At 38.8% G+C, this 20,340-nt stretch overlaps 1 protein-coding gene across 1 annotated transcript in view; it reads left to right on the top strand.

The window, feature by feature from the left end:
- LOC138764115 (receptor-type tyrosine-protein phosphatase gamma-like) overlaps positions 1-20,340 on the top strand; it is a 735,396-nt gene that overhangs the window by 423,123 nt on the left and 291,933 nt on the right. The window contains exon 5 of the mRNA XM_069939515.1: positions 10,681-10,773. Coding sequence (XP_069795616.1) covers positions 10,681-10,773 — 93 coding nt within the window. The remainder of the gene's footprint in view (positions 1-10,680; positions 10,774-20,340) is intronic.

The following is a 20,340-nucleotide window of genomic DNA, read 5'->3' as shown; positions in this document are numbered from 1 at the left end:
TTCAACGTTTGACTGGAATTGTTTTCTAAATGATATTATTTTTTTCCCCAAAACGCAATCACCGAGTGCCTTGATTTGGCATATCTATTCACATCCTGAAGAAGGCATGGGATATATTTGATCTTGTAAGTCAGGGCAAAGAATATAAAAGTTGGGAGGTTATGTTGCACTTTTACAGAACACGGGTTCGACCCCATGAAGTGTGTTGTGGGCAGTTCTGGTTGCCACACTTTAGGAAGGATGTACCTGTAGTTGCATTGGTCAGAGGGTGGTAAAGATTCACCAGGATGTTGTATGTATTGGATGATTTTCGTTAAGGGGGAGAAATTAGATAGGCTGTGTTTGTTTACTCTGGACTGAAGGAGGCTGGAGGGTGATGAAATAGAAGTATGGAGTCATAGAACTGCACAGCACGGAACTGGCCCTTAAGCCAACCTTGTCTATGCTGACTAAGATGGCATTCTGGGCTAGTCATATTTGCCTGAATTTTGTACATATCCTTTGAAACCCTTCCTGTCTATAGCTTCCTCAATCAGCTTCTTACAGATATAGACTACCCTCTGAATGAAAAAGTTGTCCCTCAGGTTCTCCTTAAATCTCCCTCCTCTCCCCTTAACCCAATGCTCTCCAGTTCTGTACTCATCTATCCTGAGTAAAAGACTGTGAGCATCCACCATTTCCATAACCCTCATGATTTTATATACCTCTAAGGATACTTCTTATCCTCTTGAAATCCAGTGAATAAAGACCCAGCTTATCCTGCTTCTCACTATAACTCAAACTCTCAAGTCCAGCTAACACCTGGTGAAGCTCTTCTGCACTTTTTCCAACTTAAAAACATCCTTCCTTTAGCTGGGTACACAGTACTCCAAATGTGATCTCACTAATTCAACTTTTGTACGGAAAACCCCTCCCAATGAAGGCAAACATGCCAAACTCCTTCACCATGTGGGCATATACAGTAGTGTAGATGCGGGTCAGCTTAGACATGGGCCGTAATGCCCATTTCTCAACTGTACAACTCTGACTCAAATAAACCATAATGTTTGCAAATCAATTGCAAGAAAAGTTTTTAACATTGGCCTTTAAATGAAGCAAAACATATTTTTAAATGTCATAATTTTCTCCTGTTCACAGCAAAGACAACTTTTTCTGGTGTGTGAACCCACAAACAGCAACAATCCTTTATTACCTTGCTCAAGTGGCCCAGACCACAAGTCCAATTAAGAATGATTTTGTGATATATCGAAAGTGAGCCATATTTGTTCCAACCAAACAGGGTTGTACTCTCTTCCTGCAGGTGCCACTAAATAGCGCTGAGGAGTAAACAAAATTATATTCCCCCGATCATAAGATGTTGATGTAAATTTTAATTCACAGTTTTGCAGCAACCATGCTTGTAGCATCATTAATGCACCAAAATGTTCCTCAAACCTTCCCAAGAACATAATAGATGCTATCACATAAAATATTAGAACCAGTACTAAAAGCTTGTCCAGATAGGTAGGTTTCAAAGTTGAAAGAGAGGCAGAGGCAACACGATTCAAAACGGGAACTCCAATATTTTTGGCCTTTGCGGCTGAATGCCTGGACCAAACATGGAGTAATTAAATTTGGAGAGTTTGTGAAAAATGGATATCTCAGCAGGTGGGGGTGGGGGGGGGGGGTTTAAGGAGATTACAGAGTCAGGGAGAGGTGACATCATAAAGCATTTTAAGAAAGGACTAGCTGTGCAGCATAAAGTCCTTATCTGAGGAAGGATATCATTTCCATGGACAGAGTGCAGAAAAGGTTGACCAGATTGATACCAGGGATGGCGGGACTTGCATATGAAGAAAGGCTAGAACGACTGGGCTTATACTCGCTGGAGTTTAGATGATTAAGAGGAGATTTAATAGAAACGTTCAAAATTCTTAAGGGATTTGACAGGCTAGATGCAGGAAGATTGTTCCCAATGTTGAGCGGGTCTAGAACCAGGGGTCACAGTTTAAGGATAAAGGGGAAGTCCTTTAGGACTGAGATGAGGAAGAATTTTTTCACTCAGAGGGTGGTGAATTTATGGAATTCTCTGCCACAGGAAGTGATTGAGGCTGGTTCCATAGCTATATTTAAGAAAGAGTTAGATTTAGTACTTGTGACTAGGGGGATCAGGGGATATGGAGAGAGAGCTGGAACAGGGTACTGAGTGGATGATCAGCCATGATCAAAATGAATGGCGGTGTAGGGTTGAAGGGCCGAATGGCCTACTCCTACACCTATTTTCTATGTTTCTAAAGAAGATCAAACTGTCCTTTCCCTCAAAGGATATAATACATGTTGTTAAAATTCATTTGAACAAAGCAAATGTGATGTTTCTTTGACCAAAGTGAAGTCCAGCAGAGTTCCTGGCCTTTTCACATTGGCTTGCTTGTCCTTTTCAGATCTCACTATGCCCTTTTTCTCACCGTTGCACAAATGGAGCAAATTGTTGACTGACAAAGGGACATCCTATCATGACCATCTGTAAAGAGCAAACCTTTAAGAATTTCATCTTAAATGATTTTCAATGATTCTCAGAGCCGATTATGATTTTAACAAGAGGTTTGCTCGTCATCTTGTATATTACTTTGATGAAAGGGCAATTTCAACTTTGCAGCTGCAAACATGATTGCCAACATTCTACACCTTTGCTTCAGGTTTCTGCTTTAACTTGGTCTTCAGCATCCTGAAGGTCGTTCAGCAGAAAAATAATAGTCGTCACTTGAGTACATGGAGCACTGCCAGTGCACCTGAGGACCAATTTAATCAGTGGCTTGGGCTAAACACCCACCTGAGCTTTCCACCAGCTGAATTAAGCTACTGAGGATAGATTATTCCTAATCATGTAAGTTTGTTTTTCCCTGTGTGACTCTCCTAAACCCCCATCATCACATTTTGTCAGAGTGGATTCTGAGAAGAAGTTATTTTGAAGTATGTGGGAACCTCTGACTGAAGCACTGAAAGATTGAAAATGTCCGTGACCTCTCCAGCGCATTGATTGGCACAGATTTTCACTACCCTGCTGGGTACATCATCAGGGCTTGATGCTCTGCAAACATTCATTCTCTTGAAGGATGTTCTGACATTGACCTCAGAGACAGATATCACAGGTCAGCCAGATTCTGCAGAGATTGTCATTGGAAGTACTGAATTTTCTTTTTCATGGAAAAGAGCATGAAAAGTGTTCAGCTCATTGGGTGGTGAAACATCACAGCCATTTATCATATTCGGCTTTGCCTTGGAGGATGTAATGGCCTGCAAGACATGCCACATCTGGCGAGAATCTGATTCTGTTTCTAGCTTTCCTTGGAATTCCCTCTTTGCTTCTGAGATAGCCTTCAATAGGTCATACCTCATATCTGTACTTGCTGTAAAGATCTAGATCACTGGTCTTAAATGCCATCAACCTCCTCCTCAGCAGATTTGGAATCCTTTGATTCATCCACTGCTTCTGGTTAGGGTACTCATGATATGTGTGTGTGGGCACGCGCTCATTCATACAGGTTCTGACAGAGTTTGTGACAGCCTTGGCATATTCATTCCAAGTTTCAAGATGAGTCCTTGAATACGGTCCAGTCCATTGATTCAAAGCAGTCCTGTTGGCACTCGCTCAACCATACTTCCACAGTCTTCACCACTGGTACTACAGTCCTACAGTCTTAGCTTGTAGGCTGGGAGTAGAAATACAGCCAGGTGATCAGATTTGTTTAAGTCCAGTAGTGGGATGGCTCAGAAGGCGTTCTTGATGATGGTGTCGCAGTGGTCCAGTATATTGACTCCTCTGATAACACAGATAATTATGTTGGTGATAGTTTGTCAGAGACTTCTTCAGGTTGGCCTGGTTGAAGTCCACCAAAATGATTGGGAAGCCCCATGATGTCTGTGCAGATCATGATACCAATTTAAACTATCCCTTCTGTCTGCACATGGTCCATATCCCTCTATCCCATCCCTGTTCACCTGTCTAAATTCCTCTTAAATGTTGCTTTCACATCTGCTTCCAATACTTTCCTTTTTTTTATTTCTTATTTTTTAAAAATTTTCAATTAACATGAAGTTTCAAGACAAACAAAATCAAAGAAACATTACAGATTTATACAATAAAATCGAATGACATGTTGATATATAAGGAAAGAAGAATCAACACATTATCACAATTCTCAAATTCTTCACTATTGTTTATAAAAGCAAAATTACACACCATGCCAATCCATAAAAGGAAATTAGGAAACATTAAAAAAAGAGAAAAAAAGAAAATGAGAAAGAACCCCCCCCCCAAGGAAAAGAAAAAAGAACGAAGGAGTAATTTTCCCATATGATGTGACAAAATAATCTGTTTTCCAAAAGCATTAGTTACATACAGATTAAACATTACGTGATTCATCCAGAGCTACTTCCTCCCTTAAGGATATATATGACATAGACATGCTAGGGATACTGGAGATAGTGGTATTGGAGACCGGAGGGAGGGGATCATCAAAGGTTAACCCTGGTATATCTTAATAACGGGTTTCATATTCTTAAAAAACCATTGTAACAATTTCTGAGTTTGTAAGTAATCTTCTCCAGGGGAACACAACTATGCATTTTTGACTTTCAGCAGGACAGATTCAGTTATGATTCAGATTTCCAAGTAATGGCTATGCATTTCCTGGCCATCGCTAAAACAGTTTTAACAAATTTCAACTGATATTTCAACAGCCTAATTTCAGGACTTACATCTTCAAATTTCCACATTAAAAACAATTCTGGTACCTTAGGGTATCAATTTCCAGTAATTTGTTCCAGGAGATTCCCCAAATCTTCCCAGAAGGATCTCACCTTAGGGCATGATTAGGTTGAATGCAAAAAGGTCCCTATATCTTGACCGCATCGAAAACATAGATTTAATAATTCAGATTTCAATTTATTCAATTTTTGCGGAGTAAGGTACAGCTGATGCAAAAATTACATTGCACCAGCCTATACTTTACATTAACTGTATTGCTCCTGCTGTCCCGACATAGGTGAGATCATCAAAATAGATCAATTTCCATACCTAAATCTTGACTTATTAGCTCTTACTTGGGGACTTCTGCCTAAAGTAAGAAATTCATTTTTGAGATAAATTTCTTTGTGATCGCCTTTCGAACCAGAGTCTCTATTTCAGTATGTGGCGGTAAGGTTAGAGCTGGACCTAATTTTTCCTTTAAATAAGATCTTAACTGGATATAGAAGAAATCGGATGTATTTAAAACTCCAAATTTATTCCTGATTTGTTCAAATGTCATAAATTGTCCCTACTCAAAACAATCTTTGATTACATTTGATCCCACTCTAAGCCCATGTTTCTAGAATTTTATTATTATATGTTAATGGAATTAATTTATTTTGAGCTAGGGGTGTTTTGGTTGAGAGGCCTCCCCTAACACCAATTTGACCATTGAATTTATTCCAAACTTTAATAATAGTAAGGGGGCTTCATTAGCACCAAATTGTAATTTAGAATTTCATTTATATATAAAATTTTCTGCTATCTTCTCACTAATCTTGTGCAGTTCCAATTTTACCCAAGGTGTCTTGTCTCCTATGTCAAAGAGGGACGTGACAAACTTCATTTGGGTTGCCCAATAATATTTTTTTAAGCGTGGGAGCTTTAATCCTCCCAATTCATAATTCCAGGTTAATTTATCAAAAGAGACTCTGGGAAACATAGCCTTCCACTAAAACGTCCTAATACATTTATTTAAATTCTGAAAGAATTGTTGTGGTACTAAAACAGGTAGATTTTGGAAAAGATATTGGAATTGAGGCAATATATTCATTTTTATACAATTGACCCTTCCAATCAAAGTCATAGGAAGAGTTATCCATTTATTTAAATCATCCTCAATTTTCCGAAGCAAGGAAAGATAATTCAACTTATATAAATTCTGTAAGTTATTATCTATCTTAATACCAAAATATTTCATCCCATTAAGTGACCAATTAAATTGAGAGTCTTTTTTAACATGATCATAATCCCCACCCGTAAGAGGCATAACTCCAATACCTTCCTTGACAGTGTTCCAAGCATCTACCACTCTCTGTGTGGAGGAAATATACTTCTTCCAAATATCCTTCAAATGTTTCCTCCTCTCCTCTATACCCTTGAGTATTTTATATGACCACCCTGGGGGGAAAATAATGACAGATTATTGTGATACACAAAAGTATAATGTACATTTGCACCAAAATTCTTGTTGCATCCAAACAGTACTTTGTAAGACAAATAAAAATAAATAGGTAATAAAAATTCACAGATAGAGTCATGCAAGAGGGCAAAAAAAGGCGGTGCAGACAGCTCTTTTAGTGGTGCTGGGGTAGTTTATGATTAGGGTAGTAAAGGCAATTAAATTGGGGGAAGTAACAAACCTTATAAGCTGAAGAAGACTGAAATGCTGTATGTCTGGTATTCTGTGTGGAGTTGCCATTATCTGTCTCATGAAGTGAAGGTATTTTCTGGGAGGATACAGTTAAATTTCTCCTTATGACTCCCAGTGCAATCTGAGGAAAATCCAAATTATGAGTAACTTTTTATCCTGTGTTCATCCATAATTGCATGATTTCTTAAATATTAGGTTTCAATGCATTAGTGCACTTTGGAACAATTTATCCTATGGGGAATTTGGCCTTCATCTTTTACTCATTGTTGCAACCTTATATTTATTTTTGCTGAGAGTTTTCCAGTTCTTTCTCAAAGGAATTAATGGATAGAATTAGCTGCCTAAGCTGGGAGTCTGTTCCACCTGATAAGAACTCTGTGGGGAAAATAACGTGTCTTAATCTCCAATTTTGCTTTTTCATTATTCATTTTCTGATGTATTGCCTGTTCTCTGTTCACGCCCCAAATTAAGTACAGTAATGTGCTTTAATTTATATTGTCTATGCATTTCAGCATTTCAAAGACTTATTCAAGAGCTTCCTCAACCTTTTATTTCCTGCAAAATGTTCAATGAGTGAGTTTGCAGTCATAATTTAACACCCTAAGGCCCAGAATAAATGACATAATAGTTATTAAGGAGTTGTATTTTGTTGAAAATAATTGGTTTGGATGAGTCATTGCCTTCTAAAAGATTGTGAAGTAAGGTCATTGAGCCAATCAATCAAAGACTGTTGTAGCTGTGCAGAACTCTTTTAAATATGCTTTCAGTTTTGGTGTCCAGTTATTGAGTATGCTATTACCGAAGATGAGAGGCCAATGTGTGGTTTTTTTTCCTCTGTTCACTGAATATTAAAAACTGACTACTTATTTCAAAAAAAATAGGAAAGATGACATTGCTACGAGGACCTTGAAATGGATTTGAGCCTTAAGCCTGCATGTTTGAACTTCCACTGAAGAAACTACTGTAAATAGGAACAATCCATTCGGAAGTAGCTTCCTGAGAATATATGTGACGGATCCTGAGAATGGTTCTCCTCCCTTGGGAGCCATTTGCATTAGCAAAATTTAAATAGAAAGGTAGCAAGAGTTCAGCTGGAGTAGATGATGTATATTGTGATGCCAATAGAATTAAAGATTTTAGCGGGGTTGAAAAGTTGTGTGAGAGGTTGTAGTTGGAAGGGTCTTCACCACAGGGGAATTCCAAGAAAAATTCATGGACCAACAGCAGCAAACATTCATAGTCTTATTAGAGCTCTCTAAAATCTTTAACTCTATTTGTTAGGAAAAGGGAAAGAACACCCTCCTCAAATTCAGCTGCCCACAAAAATTAATCCTCATCTTCTCTTTGGTCTGCAATGACATACAAGTTATGATATTAATCAACAGGTTGATAACATCATCACTCTTAATAAATGTCAATCAAGACTAGCTCATTGCCCCAATACTCTGTTCACCATGCATTTTGCACCTTGGATCCATGAAAGCTCCTTTGTGGAACAAATCTTTAGAACCAATGGGAAGTTGTTCAATCAGAAGCAAGGTCACAGGAACCGAGGAAGTCAAGCTGCAGTACGGAGATGGTGCTTGCATTTGTATGTGGTCAGAAGTTCAGCTTCAAGGCATTGTTGCCTCTTGCACCAAAGTAAGTGAGAGGATGGTACTTGCACACAACATCCACAAGGCCAACCTGCCCCGACGGTACCAGATTACCCTCCTTTCATAAAGGATTCTAACAAAACCCTGGATAACAATCTCACAGGCAGTGAGACTGGTGAACAACTGAATGAACCTACTCAATCAAACCCTCTGAAATTCTACTATTTATTTATTTTTATACATGCATATATGTCCTGTGTATATATTGATGGGATGTGTGTTATGTCTGGACATGTTTTGCACTGAGGACCAGAGAATACTGCTTCATTGAGTTGTACTTAGAATCAGATGATAATAAACTTGAACTAGAAAACTTTCCATTTCTCAGGAGTGACCTCTCAGCAAAGGTGATGTTGATAATGAAATTCGCCATTGCTTGCACGACCTTTAATTGATTGAGTTAAAGGTGACTTAAAGATCAAGACTTCAGACCTGAAACAAAACTCATGGACCAACAGACAACAGTGACCCCTCTCCAGCAATGTGCAATGAGAGCTGGAGCAGGACTTTGAGGCCATTGGAAAAATACATTCAAAGTTGTCTTAGTCAAATTGTGTAAAGTTGCAAAAAGGATGAGCAAAATAATACCAGGCCAACATCACTGGCATTGAGGCCAAGTTTTTTTGCTCAGTCAACTGGACTGAACAAATCTTTTGTGTGTCCGACACCAGACTTCCAAAACTGATGATCTATTCCAAACACTGTGGTGGACGAAGATTACCAGATGGATAGAGAAAAAGATTCAATATATGCTCAAAGTTTCCTTGAAGAAATGGAATAAACTATCTTCTGTCCATAACCACCCACAGTTGAGTAGATCACTTGGGATGATATTGAGAACTTCAAGGCCATTTATTGGGAACATGTGGAAACGCTTCATTCACAATGAAAGGATTAAATTACTTCATGAACCAACTGACTGTCTAGTCCTTCCTCAATTACACAGGATCTTTGTGCTCCAAGAAACTTGCATCCATCTGTAGATGAGTTTGTGGTTCCCTCATGAGCTTCATCAACCATCTCAGAAACCACAAAATCAGAATGGAAGTAAGTCGTCATTGATTCCAAGACACTGCTTGAAAAGAGGAGAAGAAGTGGTGAAATAATAATGATCGGTGGCCATTCCTGCTGATTAAGATTATAGGAGAGAGGAGAGAATTGTTGAGGGTTCAGAGCAAGGGGGAAAGGACTTTGGTCAGAGCAATGGCAAAATGAAGAGCTGTCATCAAAATGATCACCCTATTCTTCCAAGTGCATATTGCAGTGTGTTCGTGAATGAGAGTGGGATTCCATTTCAAAAATCATAATTCTCTCTTAAGTTCCCTTTGGAAGTTTCACCGAACCTGGGAACTTGCTTCCACAGCACATTGCCCAGCAGCAAAATGTAGTCGTGATTCAGAAGGTGATATTTTAACAAAACATTGTTTTTCATGAAGCCCTGATAATCTGCTCAAGCTTGCATCATTTGGAGCTTCCTTTTGTGTCAGTGAATTATCAGAAAAACCAAGCCATGCAAGTCATAAAAGGCCAAGAAAACAAAATGCACTTTGTGTTTTCTGGAATCCAAAATGGATTTGGAGTGAGAATCAGTGGTATTTATTCAGAAAAAAAAATGAAAGGATATATAGACATGGTGGTTGGTCTTGGAACTAAACTAGATCAATTGTCTTGAAAGTAAAGTTGGATAAATGCCCTGTGAGAAATATTGATTGAGTGGAACCTGCAATTCGAAATTGCAATCGGCTGGATTGGGACAGAAAAGGTGGTTTCCTCCTGCAAAAGGAGTTTAAAAATATAAAATATATCAAAAATTAAGAAATAGACTACTTTTTTCATTGTTTGACAGTATTAAAAATGGTATAATGGCACGGATGATTTCTTGAAACGTGATTGTATTATGGCTGACTGGCAGGGTAGTGAGGAAACACACCAGTGGCAACCAAGAAAAGACGAAAGGGTACTTTTGCATGCACACTGCAAGTACAATTTTGTTTTTGATAACCAAGTACATATACCTGACAGAATATATCGTGTGTCTTCAACTCATTTTGGTTGCCATTAATAGCAATGTTTGAAAAGCAATGATTTAACTGATAAACAAGTATTTGAATGATGTGTAAATGCATAATTTGTACCCGGAGTATGGCACTTTTTAATATAAAGAATAGTGCCTATAGTTTAGAAGTTGTAGTTATTCCCCCCCTGTCTCTAATTTGCATTAATATCATCAAAAGGTGTTTTTATCTGGAGTAATTAACTGAACACATCTAATTACTGCTATAAAATTATCTTCCTAATGGTACAATTTTAACAGAAGGTCATTTTGGCAAAGTGTTCTTCATTCTCTCATGAGAAGGTATCCTGCTGGAACTGTAGAGTGTTGGAGGTCATGGTTGCTGGATATGTGTGTGTCTTAACTGATATAAATTCCATTGATGAATGAAGGCTTTACTGAAGGCTTGCATGATTTTTAATTGCTTCATGGGGATTTTTTATAACTGCAGCATTTGGAATTTTAACACAGAAAGTGAAGTGCAGAAAATATCTATTTAAAATAGTCCCTGTAAATACTTCACTTTTTGTTGTCCCTTTATTAAAAACAGATGCAGATTTATCTGTCAAGCCCTAACGATGATGACACGGATTTGGCATTCAGAAGAAATGATGTTGCAGGGGCAATGGCTGTATTCCTTCAGGTAAGATGAGTTACAGTTTTGCTGCAGTAGTCCACAGAGCACCAATGGGGTGTTTAAGATCCTGTTTAAATCAACCTATCGTCAAGAACTTAAGGTGATATAGAATCTGTAGTCTTTCTCAAAATGGAGATAAGTGTGAAACATAAACAATGGTCATATAACCAAGTCCAGGCACGACAGCAGATCATTTTGAATCAAGTATCTTAAAATTGGAGCCAGGCTTCTACAATCCTACTTTCTGCAATGTCATTCATGTTTCGAGTACATCAAATAAAAGCAGTTTGCCTGTTACCCGAAGGCAATACAATTTCAAACCTGAACTATAGACCATAGCAATGCCTTGCTCCGATTCTAACACTTATTCCTTGACTGCATTTTCAGACAGTTTGGTAGGCCAACTGTTGTGGCTAAATTGCTGTATGGCCACTACATCTGATTTAATTTCCACTCCAGCTTTAGGGAAGTTGTGCTGTTTACAGCATTCTTGTTGCAGTCTCTGGATAGCTGCAGTTTACATTGATATTTTTCTTAAAGCAAAGTTGAGTTTCTCTGTTAAATGTCTATTTTTCTATTCCTTTATCAGCACTCGACAGCAACACAATACACACTGATGGAACATGAAGCTCATTAATTCCAGTCCATTAACACTGTGTGACCAGAGAATGAATGGGTTTTATTGTGGTATTTAGGTTGCACAAATCATTGCAATAAAACTACTGAATATACAATTGTGAACCAATAGTTTAAATATCCCACTTCTCAAGGGTATTTGTTTGTTAAAACAGAATTGTCAATGGAATTGTTCCCAGATAGAAAGCAAAATTTTCTTCCCCAACATCCCCATTCCTTTTTCCTTGCTCCCCACCCCCACCCCACCCCGCACCCTCACCACCCAACAATCTAGAAGGAATTTCTTGACCTGATTTTTTTCATCCTCTCATCTATTCCTTTCTCTATTTCTTTTCTCCATTCTTTTGTCCCTTCTCTGTGACCACACATAGCAATCGCACATTAACAGTCATCATTATCTATGTTTAATTCTTGCACTTTTCCTGAAAAACCAGTCTTCCTGGTGTTGTGTTGGTCATTTTAAAAAAAATTAAATTTAGACAGACAGCACAGAACATGCTATTTCGGCCCACGAGTCCGCGGTGCCCAATTTACACCTAATTTACTTATACCCCTGGTATGTTTCAAACGGTGGGAGGAAACCAGAGCCCCCAGGGATAACCCATGCAGACATGGGGAGAACATGCAAATATGCAAACTCCTAACAGGATTCAAACCCTGGTCCTGATCACTGGTGTAGTAAAGGCATTCTGCTAACCACTATGGATTCTGTAGGCACGAGTCTCATATTCTCATATTAAATTTCACAGGAGCCATTGAAAGGCTTTGGCACTTTGTTTCTTTTACACTTCTTTCTTGATTTGGAGAAACCATTTTTGTTTTTATTAGTTCTTTGAAATAACACTGAAATTTCTGCTCATTGTCAATTTCATGTGGAGGGAAATTACAATCAGATTTTTGATCTCACTGCAGTCATCCCAATCCACTCTGTCTTTCTTTCCCATTCTCATCACTCCCTGCACCATCTGTAATTTTGTTGGCACAAGAGGGAAGCAGTAAGTTTTGTTGCCACCTCCTGCCTTCCAAAGTGCATTGTGTTTAAAATAATGGATTGAAAATGCTGTCCCCTTCTCCTAGAATACCATGCAGATTATGACAACCATAAACTGTCTCAGTCAACTCAGCATTACTCATTTGCCAACCAACACTTTCCAAATGTTGCAATTAAATAGCAGAAGTGTTTTTCAAAAAAGTACAAAACAACAAGACATTTTTATTTACATTCATTGTACAGCAAAATTTTCCAAGAAGAATGAAAATTGAAGCTATCAATCACAAGCTACGTGAGTATTGTGTGAAGTTTTGCTCACCACATGACAGGAAGGAAATAGAAAGTGCACAGAGAAAGGAGATCACTCGGACATTGCTCAGTGTGAAGGTCTTTACCTACAACAAGTGATTGGATGAACTGGGTTTTTTCTCACTGGAACATAGGAGGCTGAGGAATGAGATTTTTTAAATTATGAGGGGTATGGATATGGTAGATAGTCTATTTCCTAGGGTGGTAGGTTTAGGATGGAAGGGGAGAAATTTGAAGGAGATCTAAGGGAAAAGTTTTCTACACAGAAGGTGGTAGGTATATAGACAAGCTGCCAGATGTAGACATAGATGAAATTATGGCATCTCAAAGGCATTTGGATTGGTACTTGGATGGGAAGTTAGATATATCAGCCTTAGGCAGACAAATGGGATATACCTCGATAGATGCCGGGGTCGGAATGGCCAATTGGGCTGAGTTCTGTGTTGTTTAAATCTATGACTCTACTCAAGTTAAAATTTTAACCATTTTGCTGTTGGTTAGGATCAGGCACTCTGACAGGATTATTACCACATCATCATACCAATATCATGGCCTGAGTCAGGTCTTGCTTGTGGGATTCCAAGTGGAACTAAAGCATGATCCTCTTTCCTCCATCTCTCTCATTCTCCAAATCCACACCATCACCTTTCAGGTTTTTATTTTCTTGGTAAGGAGGACCAGCTGCATTCACTGAAGGTCCTCAAGGAAGTGTACCACCTTGCTCACCCAAGAATACAAAAATATAGTAGCAGGAGTAGAGCCCCTCAGGCCTAACCTACTGTTCAATAATGTCATTGACAGTTAATGATCTCATTACCATAGGGATCAGATTGTCTGTAGCCCCTTTCACACTGGAGTCTTATCCTAGTAATTAATGGCCAATATACAGGTTAAGGGTTCAGTGTGAATGGCTCTTAATTCCCATGCAAGCATCAAATCATGCCGGAATGGACTTCCTAGGTAGGCAGTATCATCCCTGGGTCGTCAGATGCCTGTGTTTTGATTAACCTAATGTAAAAGGGACATGGAATATTCAGAGACAAATTAGTGGCGCGCTGATGACATTTTTGTGTGAGACCAGGAATGTGAAGGAAATAAAAGATTCAAAAGAAAGTATAAACTTTGTATTCAATTTACTAAATCCTGATTAATGAATTATGATCTTATATTTAAACAAAATTGATCATGCCTAATCATTATAATATAATTCATCACAGAACAGTATAAAACAATTTATAAAGACCCATGGGAATGTGGTAGCGGTAATAAAAGACACAGGTGCACAATTTATAAAGACCATGGGAAAGTCGAGGATGAAATACACGCATCGAGCAATGGCAGACCTACCCTCCCAGAATTCCGTGCAGCAGAGAAAAGGCTGTATGCCTGGAGCACACATGGAGGGGTTTCTCTCCCACACAGAATTCTGAAAAGGCAGGTCCACCATCACTCAGGTTTCCCTTGGTCTTTATAAATTGTGTGCCTATGTGCTTTATACCACTTTCCCATGGTCTTTATAAATTTATAAAGGTTTATATAGATTTATGAAGGGCTCATACTATGCTGTACATAATGCTTAATTATGTTATAATTAGGCATGAATACTTTATTTAAATACAAGATCATAATTAGCGGATGCATCACATGGATGCCAGCGGTGGAGAATAGGTGCCTCTCTCTTCGGGAATGCCTGGTGGTGAGTGTGAAAGAATATAGAGAACTGGTTAACCGTGGTCCAATATGAATGAAAAAAAAATGCCTTCTTTATCCAGTTCATTGAACAGCCAATTTACAGGTTAGCCAGTGTAAAAAGGGCTTGTGAAGCATCAGTGACTTTTTAAATAGGATAGCATTTCAGGTTTATGACCCACATACTGAGGAGCACACAAGCTGATTGATAACAAAGTTATTATGAACCTAATTTCCACAGTTTGACCTTAATGAAGACTTTTGATTTTTTTTGGATAGTGTATTCCTTGCCTTGCCACTTCATTCCATTTATAAATCTCACTGCAAGATGTGCCTTTTTGAAAGGATTGTTCAATACATGTCAAAATAAGCAATCTCTAAATTAATCAAATGGAAGTGTGCATATCAATTTTCAGCTGCAGATGAGAAACATGATTTAGGTTTTTTGCTGATTTATTTCTCTGCACTGGGCTTTTTTTGTATTGTCAACAATTCTGTGGTCCAGTAAGTGTGACGTGATGTTGTTTATGAAAAAGTATGCAAAGTTTTGTTGAGGAGGTGATTATGTTTTAATTGTAAAATATTTGCTTGGTACCTTTTTTCCAAGATGTATCTGTGATTCAACGTTTTCACTTGCAATCCATATAACCATTTACGGAGCGGAAACAGGTCATGTTGGCCTTTCGAGTCCGCACCAGTTCTTGCTGAAGCTGTGGGCAGAAGCTCTGTTAACTGCCCAACTGTGCATCCTCCAGCTGTATGCAAATACCAATTAAGAGTATACAAAAATGTAATTTAAATTTTTACTCTTGAAAGATTTTCTGTACGGTATATATCACTGGTAGGAGAATTTTCATAAATACTGAAGAAACCAGTCCCCTTTCACAAACATAAAAATGACCAGATCTGATGTTGATCAGTGGAGCAAGATGTCATCTCAATCTCTGTATCATACAATTTCCCAAGACCAGCAAGACATATATATTTTATACATCATTTATATGATGTTGAAAAAGAGCACTTCTTTCATCCTATGTTTTATTGAAGAAACCTCTTAATTTCTGAATCTATAATTTAATTGAAGTGACAACTGGTTTGGTTTTTTTGTTCTTTCTTACCCTGTCCATTCACCCTTCTATGGTCCTCACCTCCACTTGAATTGGTATGGTGTATGACTGGATTGTTACAAGGTACCTTTTGTGGAATAGTTTAAAGATTATTCTCCAGAGGTCTTGACCATTAACCTGTGACACATCCTACCACAAAAGTTTGGGAGTTTCATTTCTGTTAGTTTGTAGCGGCCCGCACACGGAGACTTGGACCAGGCCACAAAATGGCTGACAAACTCCGTGACCACACAGTCCTAGGTGGGGGCACGACACTGGCCGTCATCCCAGCTGCAGGAAGATGGGAACACTGGCCAATCCTAAGCTGGCACTCCAATGATGTGGGGCCCTGACATCAGCGCCAGTATGATGGCCATAGCAATAAACTACTCTCATTTTTCAAGGCTTTGGTGTGCATGTCATTCTTCTCCACACACACGTAGCGTGAACGTTACAAGTTAAATAAAGCTAAAATAAAAAGTTAGCCATGGAAAACCCTTAAGCTGGTGAATTGATTTTAAAACCCATCTGATTCTAACCCTATCTTAATACATAAGATTAGAATATGGCAAGAAACAAATGAGTGTATTGGGAAAAAAATCAGTTATATCATTGAGAACACCATTATGTAAAAATGTGTGGCTGTCAATGTATCTGGGTAACAAAATATTGAATTCATGCTATGACAAAGGAATAAGGTACATTGATGACTGTTATTTGGAGGGATCTCTTGTGTCTTTTGAACAATTAAGAAATAAATATAGAGTGGCTAATAGGACTTTCTTTTTTTTTCTCCAGTTAAGATCATTCCTAAGAGAAAGGTGGGGGCCAAACTTGATTCCACCTGAAACTAGTGAAATAGAACAAACAATTTGGCTGGGGAATACACCTAAATTTATGACCAATATGTACTATGCTCTCCAGAATGAAAATGCAAAACCAGGTTTACAGAGATCAATAGAGAGATGGGAGTCAGATCTAGGAGTTGTTATAATGGAAAGATGCTGGTCTGATTGGTGCTTGGATAGCATTACATCAATTATAAATGCAAGATACGGATTAGTACAATATAATTTCCTGCACCAATTGTATCTCACACCACAGAAGTTGCATAAATTGAAATCTGAAATATAAGAGATGTGTTTTAGGTGTGGGTCAGAAACAGGAACTTTTTACATGCTACATGGTCGTGTGTTTGTGAAGATGAGACCTTTCTGGAAGGATGTTATTGAAATATTAACAAGGTTAACAGGGGTGGCCTTCACAGGTGACCCGGAGCTTTATCTTTTGGGAAACTTTATTGAAATAAGCAAGAAACTAATTAAATTCTAAATTTCATGTGTTAAAATAGTCTTAGCAGTGGCTAAGAAATGTATTATGATTACTTGGAAATCTGATTCCCCTCTACATATATCACGATGGGCTGAGATGAATAGTTGTATACCTATGGAAAAAAATTGCATACAATTTAAAGAACAAGAATGACATATTTATTTAGATGTGGCAGCCAGATTTGGTTTCTTTAGAGACCTAACTATAACTACAATAATAGATGAGGCTATACTATAAATGCAAGTGACTTCCGCATAGAATTTTTTATGGTCAACATAAATGTGAGCCCTTACATTGTGAAAAGGGAGGGGTTGTTTTGTTTTGCTTTGTCTATATACTTTGATATTAGAGAATTTACTATCTGTATTTATGAGACAAAAACATAAAATGTTAAAAAAAAAACAACTGACCTGAGACCAACAGCAAGTAATTTGAAAACTGGTTGACTACGCTTTGAAAGGTAAAGGTAAAGGTTCCATTAGTGTCTCGTAGTACTAGATTTAGAAATTAGTCTATTGTAAGGAACACAAGAGAGTTGCCATTTTGTCCAGTGCCTCTCACAGAAATGAGGCCTCAGTGAGAAATGAACTCTCTGGTATACAAGACCAGTGCTCTAACCACTGAGCTATCGGAGCCTCTGAAGTTGCCTTGAAACCCAATACATTCAGCTACAATAAGTTCTGGCCCAGCCAACCATCTCGGAAACTGTTCTTTGCCCTCAGATGCTGGCCCCACTGAGAATTTTTTTTTAAACCTTTTGGTAGAAAACAATGAAAATATAGAAGATTCTAAAATATATCTGACGCCATCCAATTGTTTGACCCTCCTACTAGTTTAAGTTGCTGATCCTTTATTGTTAGATGGTGTTATTTGCCATTTAATACCGTAATAAATCCTTTTGGTAATTAATATTTATTGTGTAAAAGGACCAAGTCATCACATATATAATGAGCTTACCAGTAGCTCATTGTTTCATCCTGGTATGCAATGTAACATTTTCTCTCCTGCGAACTATCTTACTCCTAAGCACTTTTCATTCATAGAAACATAGAAACATAGAAGATAGGAGCAGGAGTAGGTCATTCGACCCTACGAGCCTGCTCCACCATTCAACGAGATCATGGCTGATCTTAAAGTTCAGTACCCCGTCCCCGCCTTCTCTCCGTAACCTTTAATACCCTTATACTGAAGAAATATACCTAATTCCCTCTTAAATATATTTAATGAACCTGCCTCTACTGCCCTCTGTGGCAATGAATTCCACAGATTCACCACCCTCTGGGTAAAGAAATTCCTCCTCATCTCGGTCCTAAATGGTTTGCCTATTATCCTCAAACCATGGCCCCGGGTTCTGGATTTTCCCATCATTGGAAACATCCCATCTCCATCCATTCTGTCCAGTCCTGCCAGAATTTTATATGTCTCTATGAGATCCCCTCTCAATCTTCTAAACTCCAGCGAGTACAATCCCAATTTGCGCAATCTTTCCTCATAAGTCATTCCTGCCATTCCAGGTATCAGCCTGGTGAATCGCCTCTGCACTCCCTCCATTGCAAGAACATCCTTCCTTAGATAAGGTGACCAAAACTGCACACAATACTCCAGGTGGGGTCTCACCAAGGCCCTGTACAGCTGCAGTAAGGTATCCTTGTTCCTATACTCAAACCCTCTTGATATGAAGGCCAACATACCATTTGCCTTTTTAACCGCCTGCTGTACCTGCATGCTCGCCTTCAGAGACTGATGTACAAGTACCCCTAGGTCTCTCTGCACTTCCCCATCTCTTAATCTATTGCCATTCAAATAGTAATCTGCCCTCCGGTTTGTATTACCAAAGTGGATAACCTCACATTGATCCACATTGTAGTGCATTTGCCATGTATCTGCCCAGTCCCTCAATTTATCCAAATCACACTGGAGCTTCCTGACCCCCTCTTCCGTGCACACAACCCCTCCTAGCTTAGTGTCATCTGCAAATTTGGAGATATTACATCCAATCCCCTCATCCAGATCATTAATGTAAATTGTGAACAGCTGGGGTCCCAGTACAGATCCCTGTGGTACCCCACTGGTCACCGCCTGCCACTCAGAAAACGAGCCATTTATCCCAACTCTCTGTCTTCTACCTGCCAGCCAGTTCTCAATCCACATCAATACTTTGCCCCCAATCCCATGAGCCTTGATTTTGGAAGCCAGTCATTTATGCGGGACCTTATCGAAGGCCTTTTGGAAGTCAAGGTACACCACATCCACTGGCTCTCCCCCATCTATTTTACCTGTCACCATCTCAAAGAATTCAGTAGATTTGTCAAGCACGATTTACCTTTTGTAAATCTTTGTTGACTCCGTCCGATCCCTTCTCTGCTAGTTATATGCTCCACTATTACATCCTTAATAATGGATTCCATCATTTTGCCCACTACTGATGTAAGGCTCACCAGCCGATAATTCCCCGCTGTTTCTCTACCCCCCTTTTTAAATAGTGGGGTAACATTAGCTACCCTCCAATCCATGGGTACTGATCCTGGGTCTATCGAGTTCTGGAAAATAATTCATTATGTATTCTTTAGGTCAGTGGTCTTCCTTGGTTCATTATCAAATATTTTTTTTGATCAATAGTAAAGCACTAAATTGTATTAATACTTTAAACATGTAATATATGCATTTCTATTGCATTATTTTCAACCAACCTTGACTTTTCTTCACCCTTATTTTCTGTGAGTCACCCACAGATTGCCCTTCATAGTGAACAATGCTGTCCTTTTCAAGATGAAGAAGGGTAATTTGGGAAAGAATAGGGCTTCTTAAGAGTTAAAAAGGTGAGCATGGAAAGAATAAGTCCCCTAAAGAATCAATGTGATTGACTACAAATGGACCTATGGGGGTGAAGTGCAAATTCTTCAATGAATATCACTCGTCTGTGTTTTTTGTGTAGAAATTAATGTAAGGAGAGTAGGGAATATGGTGCAAAGTATAATTGTGTCTTGAAACCTATCCAGATTACAAAAGGAGAGGTTCTGGTGGATTTAAAATGCATAATGATGGGTAAATCCCCAGGGTCTGATGCTGTGTCCTAGGATGTTGTGGGAATCAAGGAAAAAGTATTCCTGGGCCCAGGCAGAGATATTTGTATCATCGTTGGAGATGAGATATGTGTCCAGTGCCCCTCACAGAAATGAGGCCTCAGTGAGGAATGAACTCACTGGTTTACAAGACCAGGGCTCTAACCACTGAGCTATTGGAGCCTCTGAAGTGGCCTTGAAACCCAATACATTCAGCTACAATAAGTTCTGGCCAAGCCAACCATCTTGGAAACTGTTCTTCACTTTCAGGAGGGTAGTTGATGTTGTTCCTTTATTTAAGTAAGCTGCAATGAAAATCCTGGGAACCACAGACTGATGAACCCAACATCAGTGTTGGGAATGTTACCAGAGGGGATTTGGAGAGACAGGATCTACATGCTGTTGAAAAGGTGATCGAAAGGATCAATGAGGATAGGTCAGTTGGAGT

Source organism: Narcine bancroftii, chromosome 5 (genome assembly GCF_036971445.1).
Source record: "Narcine bancroftii isolate sNarBan1 chromosome 5, sNarBan1.hap1, whole genome shotgun sequence".
Classification (NCBI taxonomy): Eukaryota; Metazoa; Chordata; class Chondrichthyes; order Torpediniformes; family Narcinidae; genus Narcine; species Narcine bancroftii.
The sequence above is the reverse complement of the archived record's forward strand: the minus strand, read 5'-3'. Positions and strand labels throughout refer to the sequence as shown.